This window comes from Podarcis gaigeae, assembly GCF_964106915.1.
Source record: "Podarcis gaigeae genome assembly, chromosome: 1".
Taxonomy (NCBI): Eukaryota; Metazoa; Chordata; class Lepidosauria; order Squamata; family Lacertidae; genus Podarcis; species Podarcis gaigeae.
The window spans coordinates 51016632-51028671 of NC_139678.1; the positions used below are offsets into that span (position 1 = coordinate 51016632).

Genomic DNA, 12040 nt, shown 5'->3' on the forward strand with positions numbered 1-12040 from the left:
AAATCTGTGTCCAGGGCAGCTGTTTACCAGCTCCATCTGGTACGTAGGCTGAGACCCTATCTGCCTGCGGACTGTCTTGCCAGAGTGGTGCATGCTCTGGTTATCTCCCGCTTGGACTACTGCAATGCACTCTACGTGGGGCTACCTTTGAAGGTGACTCGGAAACTACAACTAATCCAGAATGCGGCAGCTAGACTGGTGACTGGGAGTGGCCGCTGAGACCATATAACACCGGTCTTGAAAGACCTACATTGGCTCCCAGTATGTTTCCGAGCACAATTCAAAGTGTTGGTGCTGACCTTTAAAGCCCTAAACGGCCTCGGTCCAGTATACCTGAAGGAGCGTCTCCACCCCCATCATTCTGCCCGGACGCTGAGGTCCAGCGCCGAGGGCCTTCTGGTGGTTCCCTCATTGCAAGAAGCAAAGCTACAGGGAACCAGGCAGAGGGCCTTCTCGGTAGTGGCGCCCACCCTGTGGAACGCCCTTCCAGCAGATGTCAAAGCGATAAACAACTACCTGACATTCAGAAGACATCTTAAGGCAGCCCTGTTCAGGGAAGTTTTTAACGTGTGATATTTTACTGTATTTTTGGCTTTTATGGAAGCCGCCCAGAGTGGCTGGGGAGGCCCAGCCAGATGGGCGGGGTATAAATAATAAATTATTATTATTATTATTATTATTATTATTATTAATTATTATTATTAAAAGTGCTGTAGCATAATAGGCCCTTTATCTTGCACAAAGCCCACAACCCCTGCTTTGTAATCTCTTAAACTGTGAGGCTGGATTTCTGGTTCCTGACTGTGACACAGCTGATACAGCTTTGCTTCAACTGAATATGCTCAATATGTACTTGTGGTGTTTTTTTTAAAAAAAATGTTGTTTGGATTCTTCCAAGGACTACATGAGTTATATTTGAGCTAAGATTTATTTTCCTGCATCTTTATATGATATAGTTTCATTGAAAGCCTTAAAAATTAGTTGGCACAACCCTAGCATGTGTTTTGACATCTTATGCACACAGAACCTGGCAAGAAAAGGAGGTCACCTGGTCCAGCCCATCAAGTCTTCCCAAGAGGAAAATAATCTCATACCGAGTGCAGAACTATTATCCAAGTTTACAAATCTCCAGTAGATCTCTTACCCAGTGTTATAAATCTCTGCTGTATTAGAGGTCTGATAAGTGTAAGAGCAATCGGTATGAAGACACCACTTGGATTAAGAGTTTAGAGGCTTCAAGCAAAAAGCCAGGAAAAGAAAGATGGAGAGGGGTGGGAATCCCGAGTTAACCACTGAACAGTATTGGGGGGAAATGTATATCCCCAAATATGGTAGCCACTTCCACTCAGGCTGCCCTCGAAGACTTTTCAAGCAGCAAATGTTCTTATAATAATAACAATTGTATTATTTATATGCCACCCATTAACATAGCCAAAGCCAGATTATGCATGGTGCAATTGGAGTGATTGCCCACGGGGTTGTGCCTTTCATAATTATTATTTTAAAGTAAGTCTCTAGCCCTTCCAGAAGGCAAGTTATTAATCAAAATGTGCAGCCTGACTACAGATAAAGAATTTCCTGAAGTCAGGGACACAGGTTTTGCATTGCTGTGTTTCATCATGCCACTGCTTTTAAAATCCTTGCCATTTCATGAGACAGAGCATAATGAATCAAGTTATCCTTGCAGCTTGCCCAGACCAACTCAGATGTTCTCGGGAGCATTCAACTAAGAAACCATTCCATCTGCATGAGTACTCTCAAGGGGATAAATTCAGACATCTTCAGTGGGTCACAGGGTATGTGTGTGAGGGAAGATGCAGTACAGTGTGGTAGAGTGGAACGTATGGAGTGAACAGCAACACATTATGTTTGTGGCTAGACATACCCCTCTCCCTCCATCCCATTGCTTCTTGCTCTGAATAGTTGCTTGCTGTCTGTTTTGCTTTTCCCCTCTCACCTAGATCTGGTATTCAAAGGCCTACCACTCTGTGGTTTTAGAAATGGAAAGCTACGTACCACTTTGCCGTATCGCTCAACATGCAGACTATTTATGCTCACCAAGGGAGATGGTGACTTCACCTAGGAAACCCACACCTGTTCCCTGGAAATGGGAGCAGCTGTCAACATCATCACTCCCTCAAACCCACACAACACACACCTCTTTCCTTTTTTGCAAAGCAAATGAACTTCACAGCCAGCTCCTTCCTTTCTTCTTGAGTTTTCACACATCAGCTCACTGGGAGCTCAGCATAAACGCAAGCCAGGCCAGCTCAGTACATTTTGCTGCGTGAGGCAAAAGGCAAGTGTGCACACACACACACCCCTATTCCATGAAGCCAACTGGGCAGGCAGCTAAATCTTACTTTCAATACTGGCAATGGGGTAGCACCTTCTATCTACAGCACCAGAGAGCAGCAGCTAGTGTCAAGGGTGCAGAGCAGATTGTGTGGCACCCTCATCTCGGCCCACTCCCCGCCATTCAGCACCCGCCACCCAAAGCGACTGTCACACAACATTTACATGCCACTTGTTAATACCTCAAAGCAGTTCACAGAAATAATAATACAATTTTGTCAGTATAAAGGTTCTGCCTGACAATAGTGTGAGCCCTGGATGGGAGCAAGTTTGGAGAGCATCCCTGGGGAGGGGAGGGAGGTCATTGATGGAACCCTTCCAGTTCCAACCCCAAAAAAGTGTCAGGGGGAGAGCCCAAAACACACCCTCCTTACTCCCCACAACAGTATCTAGGAAGAAATGAGGACACCCCCTTTGCAGCTCCATCATGACAATGACTTCTTGAGGGGAAAACATTCAGGATTCCTGGAACCGCATTTGCTTCCCCACCCCCATTTCCTCTCCTCTCAGGACACCCTGCATCCTACCAGCCTCTCGGATATATGTTAAAGCCATTAGCACGGGAGGAGGAGGAGGAGCAGCCTGGCCGCCTTGTCCCCTACTCCACACAGGCCTCCCTTCCTCCACGCAGGCGGCGAATGGCCCCAAGGGGAGGAAGGGATTCCATGGCAAAGGCCCTTTCCCTCCACAATAGCAGGATGTAAACAACAGCTCTCCGTGCGAGAGACCAGGGCGTCAGCCCAGACGGCGAGAGGAAATCAGCAGAGTCCCAGCCTGGCCGGCCGGCAGTACCTGGCGGCGGTGCTTTTCCCGGGGGGGCTCCGCGGGACATCCCACGACCGGTGCCACCACATCTGCCCTTCGGGGACGGGCAGGTCCTCCTCAGACCACCTCGGACCTCCTCTGCGCCGCCTCGCCGCCCCTCTTCCCGCGGCCGGGCTGCGGAGTCATTCCCGGCAGGGCAGACCCTCGCCAGCAGCTCCTTGCCATCAGGTCCGCAGCGCGGGGCACACTGGCTTTGTTCGCGCGCTCTCTCTCCACCCTGTTCCTCTTTTTATGGGCTTCCTGAAAGGGTAGCAGGCAGCCTGAGACGGCCGCCGCCGCCGCCGCTGCACCACGCTGTGCAAAGCATACACGCGCACCGATTCCCAGCCCTGAGCAGCCCACGTTGCTTCTCTCAGGCGAGAGAAGCCTCGACGCCGAAGCCTCTCTGCTCAGACTTGGGCAAGTGGCAACAAGTTCCCGTCGTGCAAGTCTCTCTCGGGTGGCGAGAATTCTCCCTCAGGGCAGAAGCGCCTCCTTACGACAGCGGAGGAAACTCCTCACAGGCTTTTCCCCCGTTGAGAAATGGCCATCTGAATGCGTTAGGTCAGCTACTCTGGCTACAGAGAGGCCATGGTATTTCTTCCCTCGCTTGGGGAACAACCAGAAGCACGCTCGCTCCCCTTTCTGGCCCTTGCCCTGCTAACCAATGAAGGGCGTCGGCGTACTAAACACTTTGACCTAAGACGTTTGGCTGCCTGGTTGGGGGGACAGCAAAGAGCACCCCTTCTCAGCACCAGATTTGGGGTGGGGTGGGGCAGATCCCCTGTACAGGGTGCCAAGCCGAAGGGGCTCAAAATTGAGAAGATACATAACTGAGAAGATCCATTTGGGGACGCCAAAGTTTGCCCTCGCACAGTGTGGGGAAATACCGGTAGATCTTTTGGGCCTGATTTGTTAGTCTTTTTGAGAAACTGCTGGGATTCCTGAGTACTGAAGCTGAGCACAGGTGTCCCTTATTAGGCCTTCAAGGTTAAGGCTAATGAGAGTGGGGTGATCCAAAAACCATGACGGGAGGGGTGAGTGCTCATTATCTTTAAAGCTCTACCAATTAAGCCCTATGATTGGGCATATCAGGTCATATGATTCAGGTCAGTTTTGCTTAAACTCTGGGTTTGGGCTATTGTAAGACAGCGCTCATCGTGCAATGATCACTACTACCGGTCATGCTGCCCAACTGAATTCTGTTCTATGCTCAGGAACCTCTTGCCCAACTTGCACCACCTTGAGTGCTAGCTAATTAATAACCAGACAAGACAGTCTTGTTGCTTTCTTTGCTTCTGAGTAGCTTTAACTTGTGTTGTCATTTGAAGCCTTTTTCTTCGATGAATCTTGTTTTTTAAATAAAGTTTTTATGTGTTTTTGAAGAACAGCTTTTTGTTTGAGCTCCTGGACCTGTTAACCTTGGCTGCACCTTAGAGATGGGCCTTTCCTCACACACAGGGTGCCATATTACGAAAGATTACCAAAGTCCACCCCTGCCCCTCTCCTATGTAAAGGAACATAGTACCAGTGCTATTTTTCTAGAAAAAGTGGTGCAGGAGCTTACCATTAACTTCTCCCTTGTTCTCTTAGAATGGCAATTATTATAAATTAATTTGGAGATGGTATTTAACACTAGTCAGATTAAATCAAATAAACAAGGAATATTAGGTGTTATGTTGGAGGGGATGCCAGGAAACGGAATTATGTTCACATGTGGTGGGGGTGTAAATATGTAAAAAAAAAATAGTGGAAAGGGTGTTTAAAGAGATAACAGAAATGACTGGGTTAAAGCTGACCAAAAGTCCAGAGGTAGCATTATTATCAATTTACAATGGGGTGGAAGGTTCACAAGCTATGAAGGACTTGCTCACAAATTTATTGACAGCTGCGCAAATTATTATAGCCAGGAAGTGGAAGTGGCAAGCAGAATATAAAACGGAAGAGTGGTATAAAGAGGTTTGGGATATAGCTATTAATGATAAATTAACATGTGCCATTCAGGTAAGACGGGGAATATGCAGGAGAAATGATTTTGAGGAGATATGGAGGGTGTTTGTAGAATTTGTACTGTTAAAACAGAAAGGGGTCAAACCATCACAAGAGGTGTTTAAATTTTGGGAGGTTGGATAGTTGTAATGGAATGGTCTCGGTGGTGGGGTGCACATCTTTATTCTTATTTATTTATGATTATTACTTTGTAAAAATTTTTTTTTCAAGAATGTGTTTTAAAAAATTAAAAAGAAAGAATGGCAATGGGGTGCCCACCTGAGAGGTGCCGGAGCTGAGTTCTGATGAGCTCCAGTTGGGAAAAAAAGCCCTGCATAGTACCAAGGCTGGCCAAGTTATTTTGGCACCTGAATCAGGAAATCCCACAAGCGCTGTTTCCCAGCAGAAAAAATACACTCTTACTATAACTAACAAGTTGCTTGTCCTCTGTGATGTCCAAAATCATCTGCCACCTCACTCTGACTTTTACCTAGCACTTTAAATATGCTTTCTATGGACTCGTCTGAACTAAACATTTAAAGCAGTATTATACCACTTTAAACAGTCATGGCTTCCCAGCCACCACTACCCAATAATTCTGGAGGCTGTAATTTGTCAAAGGTGCCAAGAGCTGTTAGGAGAGTCTTATTCCCCTCAGAGAGTTACAGTTCTCAAAGTGGTTGAACAATCAATGTCTCTTCCAAGGGAACACTGGAAATCGCAGCTCTGTGTGGGGCATAGAGGTCTCCTAACAAATCTCAGTACCCTTAACAAACTACAGTTCCAGGAGTCTTTGTGGGAAGCGGTGACAGTTTAAAGTGGTGGGTTACTGCCATAAATGCATAGTGCAGATGGAGCCCAGGTTACTGTCTTTGCTGTCACAGCAGCCCTGGAAGGCAGGTCTCTTGTTATTTCTATGTTATAAAGAAAGAAAATGAGATTGAAAGGAGTGACACTTGCCAAAGGTCAATGTTCGTGGTGGAAAAGGAACTTGTACCCTCATCCAAATTCAGTGCTCTGCACTGGCTCTCACAGAGTTGTAGAAGATGGCCAAATGCAAAGTCTAAGTTTGCATACAAAGCGGCTTCTCCCCTGCCCGCCACCAAAAATGGCACACTTTCAGTTTTAGCAATCTCCCTACTGCCACCTACATCAATAAGAGCCATAAATTTAAACAAAAAGAGCCCACCAGAACTTTCTAATTCCTTCAAAGATATGGAGGGAGTGTTGTATAAGACAGAAGAAAGTGAAGGAGCTAAACAGCGGACCCAAGAGTGAAATTAGATACAGTGGTACCTTGGGTTAAGTACTTAATTCGTTCCGGAGGTCCATTCTTAACCTGAAACTGTTCTTAACCTGAAGCACCACTTTAGCTAATGGGGCCTCCTGCTGCCGCCGCGCCGCCAGAGCACGATTTCTGTTCTCATCCTGAAACAAAGTTCTTAACCCGAGGTACTATTTCTGGGTTAGCGGAGTCTGTAACCTGAAGTGTATGTAACCTGAAGCGTATGTAACCCAAGGTACCACTGTATTGTGTTATTCACATCTCCAGTCCTTACTGGCTGATTCCCCCTTGCCCCAATAAGTAACCAGTACAGAATGGGACTGTGGTGCAAAAAGAAAGTTTTCTTTATCTTTAGATGATCACTTTCAGTATTTCTATTGTTATTTTTTATTACATTTCTTGTTTTATAATTATATTTATATTTTTATTCTACCGTAAATTGATTTAGGATGCCTTTTGAATGTTGTGAAATGATACATAAATATAACAAACAAAACTAAAACTAAGCTTTGCCCTGCCTCAGGCTTGATCTAAATCAGAAAAGGGCACACCTGCAATTTGTAATAAAACAAAAGTATTATTTTCTGGTGAAGGCAGATCTTGCCACAATAACACATGGGTTCATTACTTCCCTGCTGAAAAATGGTCAGAAACCTCTGGTGGCACAAGAATGCAACAGGTAGGATGCTGATGGGACCATTTTTGATCTTCATGTTACATCTGAATTGCATCAAGTTCATTGGCTCCCCAACTTGTTTCCAGATCCGTTTGAAAGTGCTAGTTTTGGCCTTTAAATATCTAAATGGTTTAGGACGTGGACTGTGCTTTATTGATTTTTGCTGTATTTTGATTGTGTGAAGCTTTGAAACTTTGAAAATGCTGTGAAACTGAAAGGAATGAACAACAACAAAAAACCCCTAAGCTACATTTCCCAGCACTATCTTGCAAAACAAATATAACAGACATAATTTAAACTAACCCTCCACTGTTCTACGGCCTCCTCCAGAATTTCCTAAGATTTCATAGGAAAACAGATGCAAAGTTTACAGTTTACAGGGTTCATGTGACTTAGCTAAAACTTCATGAGGAATTGAAAGTACAGTGGTACCTTGGGTTAAGAACTTAATTTGTTCTGGAGGTCCATTCTTAACCTGAAACTGTTCTTAACCTGAAGCACCACTTTAGCTAATGGGGCCTCCTGCTGCTACCGTGCGATTTCTGTTCTCATCCTGAAGCAAAGTTCTTAACCTGAGGTACTATTTCTGGGTTAGCAGAGTCTGTAACCTGAAGCGTCTGTAACCCGAGGTACCACTGTATCAAGAACAGAAAGTAGGAGAGAAAGGCTCAAGAAGTGAGTAGGAAGTAGTGGTGGTAAGAATGACCCATATTATATCATCTGATGAGTGACAAACAGTATGATTCTACCGTCCTGATGGCTTTCCAGCAACAATGGGGAACAGAAAGACCTTTGTTTTCACATTCAGACCACAAAACACTGATAAACAAAGGAATCTCCCAATTTAAAACTGCGAACAGAATGCTAATGAATTTTCTTACAAATAATTAATTGTCATCATGACCTTACATATGTTACCATTTTATTTTTAAAAGTTAATTCTTTTTAAGGTTTGAAAGGATCAATGACAGAAAAATAATAACCCTTTTCTGGTTTTCCAACACTACAGGGAACATTGTTAAAGGGAAAGGACGAAATACTGTACAGCTTGAGCATGCCTATCTTTATTACAAGAATTGTTAATAAACAAAGCTGCATATTGCATACATAGCATTATATGCACTAAGGAATATCACAATAAGATGTCCACACCTATGTCATTAATGATATTGGCAATTTATTGCATTTGTATCTCAGGCCGTAGTTTTCAGAGCAATTCACAGCAGCACATTGAAAGATGTTGTAGGACTGTGATATGATGCACACTTCATTGGGAGCAGCAGCAACTATTAGTGAATTCAATGGGACTTACTTCCAAGTAAATCCACGCTTATCTACGAAATGAATATATTAGTTTTAGAGCACTTTTACAGCCATGGCATTGTCTGAGCAATTCTAGTGACTGCAGTATGGTAAGAATGATTGCAATTATTTTAGAAATTCCTAGTCCACACACTCCATTACAGAAGGACAGGTCTTTGGGGAAAAGAAACAACGAATCAGATTAAGACTGTGATCCTGTGTGCACATACCTGAGAGTATTGAATATGATGGGGCTTACTTTAAACTGTATATATTTGCACTGCACACTTTTAGTAAAGATTCACCTGTTGGGTTTAAAACCCTTTATTTTCTGGGAAACAGCTGTTGTACATACTTGACCTAAGTAACTGTTAGGAAAGTGTGGTTTTCTACACAGCTAGTGTAACCACTGCCATTGCAGGTGCTGTGTGGAATGTGGATGTATGAATGTCAGGACAGGAGATTTACTTTAAAAGAAGACAATTTAGAGGCTAAGTGTCTCTCTACACTATGTACAGCGCAGGAAAACTTATTATTTAACGAACTCAGTGATAAACATCAGCAAATTTACTTCCTCATCTGTTTCAACATTCTCTCGTTTTGTGAGCCTTTTAAATAAATAAATAGGTAGGCAGATAGATAGATAGAAAGATTAGATAAAATGAACTGAACTGTGTGTTCTGCTTTCCAGCACTGGGCTACATTTCTCTCCAGATTGTTGTTGTTGTTGTTGAACAAGCGTGAGCTTATTTCATCAATCAAGACAATGCCACTGCAGCCAAACACTAGTGTTCAAGGTAACTCAGTGAAACTGGCTGGCAGTATATTCAAGACAAACAAAGAAGCCCCCCCCCCCCCGACAGCACATAATTAACTTACGAAATTCACTTCCACTGGACATGGCTTGCCTTAGATAGTTCCAAAAGGGCATTAGACAAATTCATGGAGGACATGTCAACCAATGTCTATTTGCATGATAGCTGAGTGGAGCCTCCAGCCTGAGAGGCAATATACCTTAGAATGCCAAATGGCAGAACAAATGACAGGAGGGATCTGCTAATGCTTTGTTTGTGGGCTTCCTGAAGGTATTTGGCTGGCTACAGATGGAAACAGGATACTAGACAAGATGGACTTTTGTCTAATCCAGCAAGGCTTCCTTTATTTTATTAAGCTCTTAATTGCATCCCATCCCTTTCTAAGAGATCAGGATATCATGCTGTTGGTGCTAATGCAACTATAGCACACACACAAACACACATATGTATGGGATTTAATATCATCTGAAAAAGTCTTGCATTTGAAGAGTGGGTAAAAAATTCATGAGATCTGTGGGAATTTACTCAGGAATGAATGTTGCATACCTTGACTATGGAGGACATTTATGTTCAGATGAATGTCACAAAACCTAATAGATTGGATCCAGCTTTAACAAAATCAGTGGAATGGTTGTAACTGATTTCTTTTAGAGATATTTTGAACCCAGAGCACGCAGAAATCCCAAGGCAGCATTTACATTGTGCTTTGGGGTGTTTTAAATAATGGTGCTGCTAGCTAATTTAAATGCTTAATGTGAAGCATTTTAAGGAGTGTGATGTTGAAAGAGCCATAGCTTACAGTGGCAGCGGCAGAAGCAGCACCAAAAGGAGACTGGCTCCAACAGTATCTACAGAAACACTCGCACTAAGAAGGGTGTTTCCCGTTGATGTACAGCAACAATTCTCAAACATTCTCCCCTGAGGACCACTTGAAAATTGCTGTGGGTCTCAGTGGACTACTTAATAAACTTCTGTTGTTCTACAAATTAAAGCACATACATAATTTACGTTTTAATAACTACAGTCTTGCCTTTGTAAAGAGATGGATCCGCCTGTTTTGTTGAGCAACACACTGTGATCACTGTCACCAGAAGAAGAAAAAATACTGTAAAAAGTGCAGCTGTTCTTGACTGTTCCACAGCTTTTCCTGAATGGAGCTCATGAGCCACAAGTTGTCCACAGAACACAATCAGAGGCAGATTTTAGGCTCTTAAATTCAGTGTGTGTCCCTGTCCCCCCACCTCTCATGCTCTATTCTGCAGCATTGTTTTGACGCCTCTCCTGCAGGGCGGTGCCCAGAGCAAGTGTACCAGTCATGCTACCCTAAAATCGCCTCTGACAGTTTGAGACTTTCTGCTCTGCAGAGTACACTTGCTGGCCCTTGGGCTGCCAGGTGGTATCAGTTTTAAGGAGCTTTAAGGATACTTGGGAATTTTCTTGCTACACATCTGCACATTTAAGAGACCATGCATGCTATGTCTTGAACACATCACCCTCCATCAATAAACAGGAGAATGGCATTCAGCCTGTGCCAGTTCCAAACTATCCACACAACTCACAGAAACCATAGAATTAGTTGTAGAGTTATAAGGGACCCTGAGGGTCATCTGGTCCAACCCCCTGCAATGCAGGGATATTTTGCCCATCGTGGGACTTGAACCCATGACCCTGAGATTAAGAGTCTCATGGTCTACCAGCTGAGCCATCCCATGTTGGATGCTTTTTCCAGGGGCACTTAATGTGTTTTACTGTGTCCTGCAGCATTGAACATGGAATGTAGAAAATGGTGCCTTATGCGCATGCCTTTGTAGCATTTTAAACCATGCTTTATTATGATATAACAGACTCTGAGAGCGTACATTCTTACTGGCTTAAGATCTGTAGGTTTTTAAATGTTTTACTATGCATTGCATATACCATAACACAAGAGTTTCCCTTTAACAACAAATTAGAACGTATGTACTACTTCAGAATGTGTGTATCACTTTGGAATGTTTAAGCCTCCTCCCATGGGTTTTCTCAGCATCATTCAATGGCAATGAAAAGATTTGGAACTGCAGGTGCAGGTTTCTGCCAGAAGATGGTGCACGGTTCCAGAATGGAAAGGTGAGTTGTGGGGGATGCATGGCTTGTCAGAACATTGATTGAGGCCATGTAGAGATTGTGAATGGTGGGCGGTGAACCCAGGAAGCACATGATTGAACCCAACCTGCTCTGGTTATCAGAATAGAATGTTTCTGTCATCTACAAACCCTTCTGACACATTTAGAATTTCTCACAATGCCTGCTTTTGAATCTTTTAACTGTTATTTTGCTGCTGTTCCTCCATAAGCTGCTTTTGTTGTCTTTCGAAGGCCAGGTAGGCACTAAAAAGCAAATGAACACATAAATTTCACATCCCCACCATAATCACTGCTAAACTTTTGAAGACCCTAAGCTGCATCAGTTTTGCTCTGTGACAAAAGCCAAGGTCCCTGCTAGAATCTGCTGGAAGGCAAGAGAAATCCTGTTAAGAATTCTCCAGTTCCCAGTTCTCTGGGTGTGTTCATCATGGATAGTGATGCTTCCTGAGAAGAACAGTCCTCCCATTCTAGTCCATCCATTCTTCCCTGGCCACAGAATGTACTGCCGATCTGAAATGTATACTGTACTGTCAAGCCTGTGCAATTTGCAAGGAACCTGGGAAATTCTGGGCAGCAGTTGGCTTGTTACACTTTCTTGCACACAAAGCCGGATAATATTATGACAAGCAACAGAGATCAGTTCAATTGGCCCAGATAAGACAGCCAACAAGCACACATTTCAGAAAGGTTC

The 12040-nt window shown here is 43.8% G+C and overlaps 1 protein-coding gene across 4 annotated transcripts in view; it reads right to left on the reverse strand.

Moving 5' to 3' along the window:
• DGKZ (diacylglycerol kinase zeta) overlaps positions 1-12040 on the reverse strand; it is a 135887-nt gene that overhangs the window by 106930 nt on the left and 16917 nt on the right. The window contains exon 1 of one of the 4 annotated variants that reach the window (XM_083749532.1): positions 3148-3813. The exons of 2 other annotated variants lie outside the window; for them this stretch is intronic. In XM_083749532.1, coding sequence (XP_083605658.1) covers positions 3148-3209 — 62 coding nt within the window. In that variant the 5' untranslated portion in view covers positions 3210-3813. Of the gene's footprint in view, positions 1-3147; positions 3814-12040 lie in introns of those variants that run through there. One more of the 4 variants, XM_083749523.1, reaches the window with a different exon arrangement.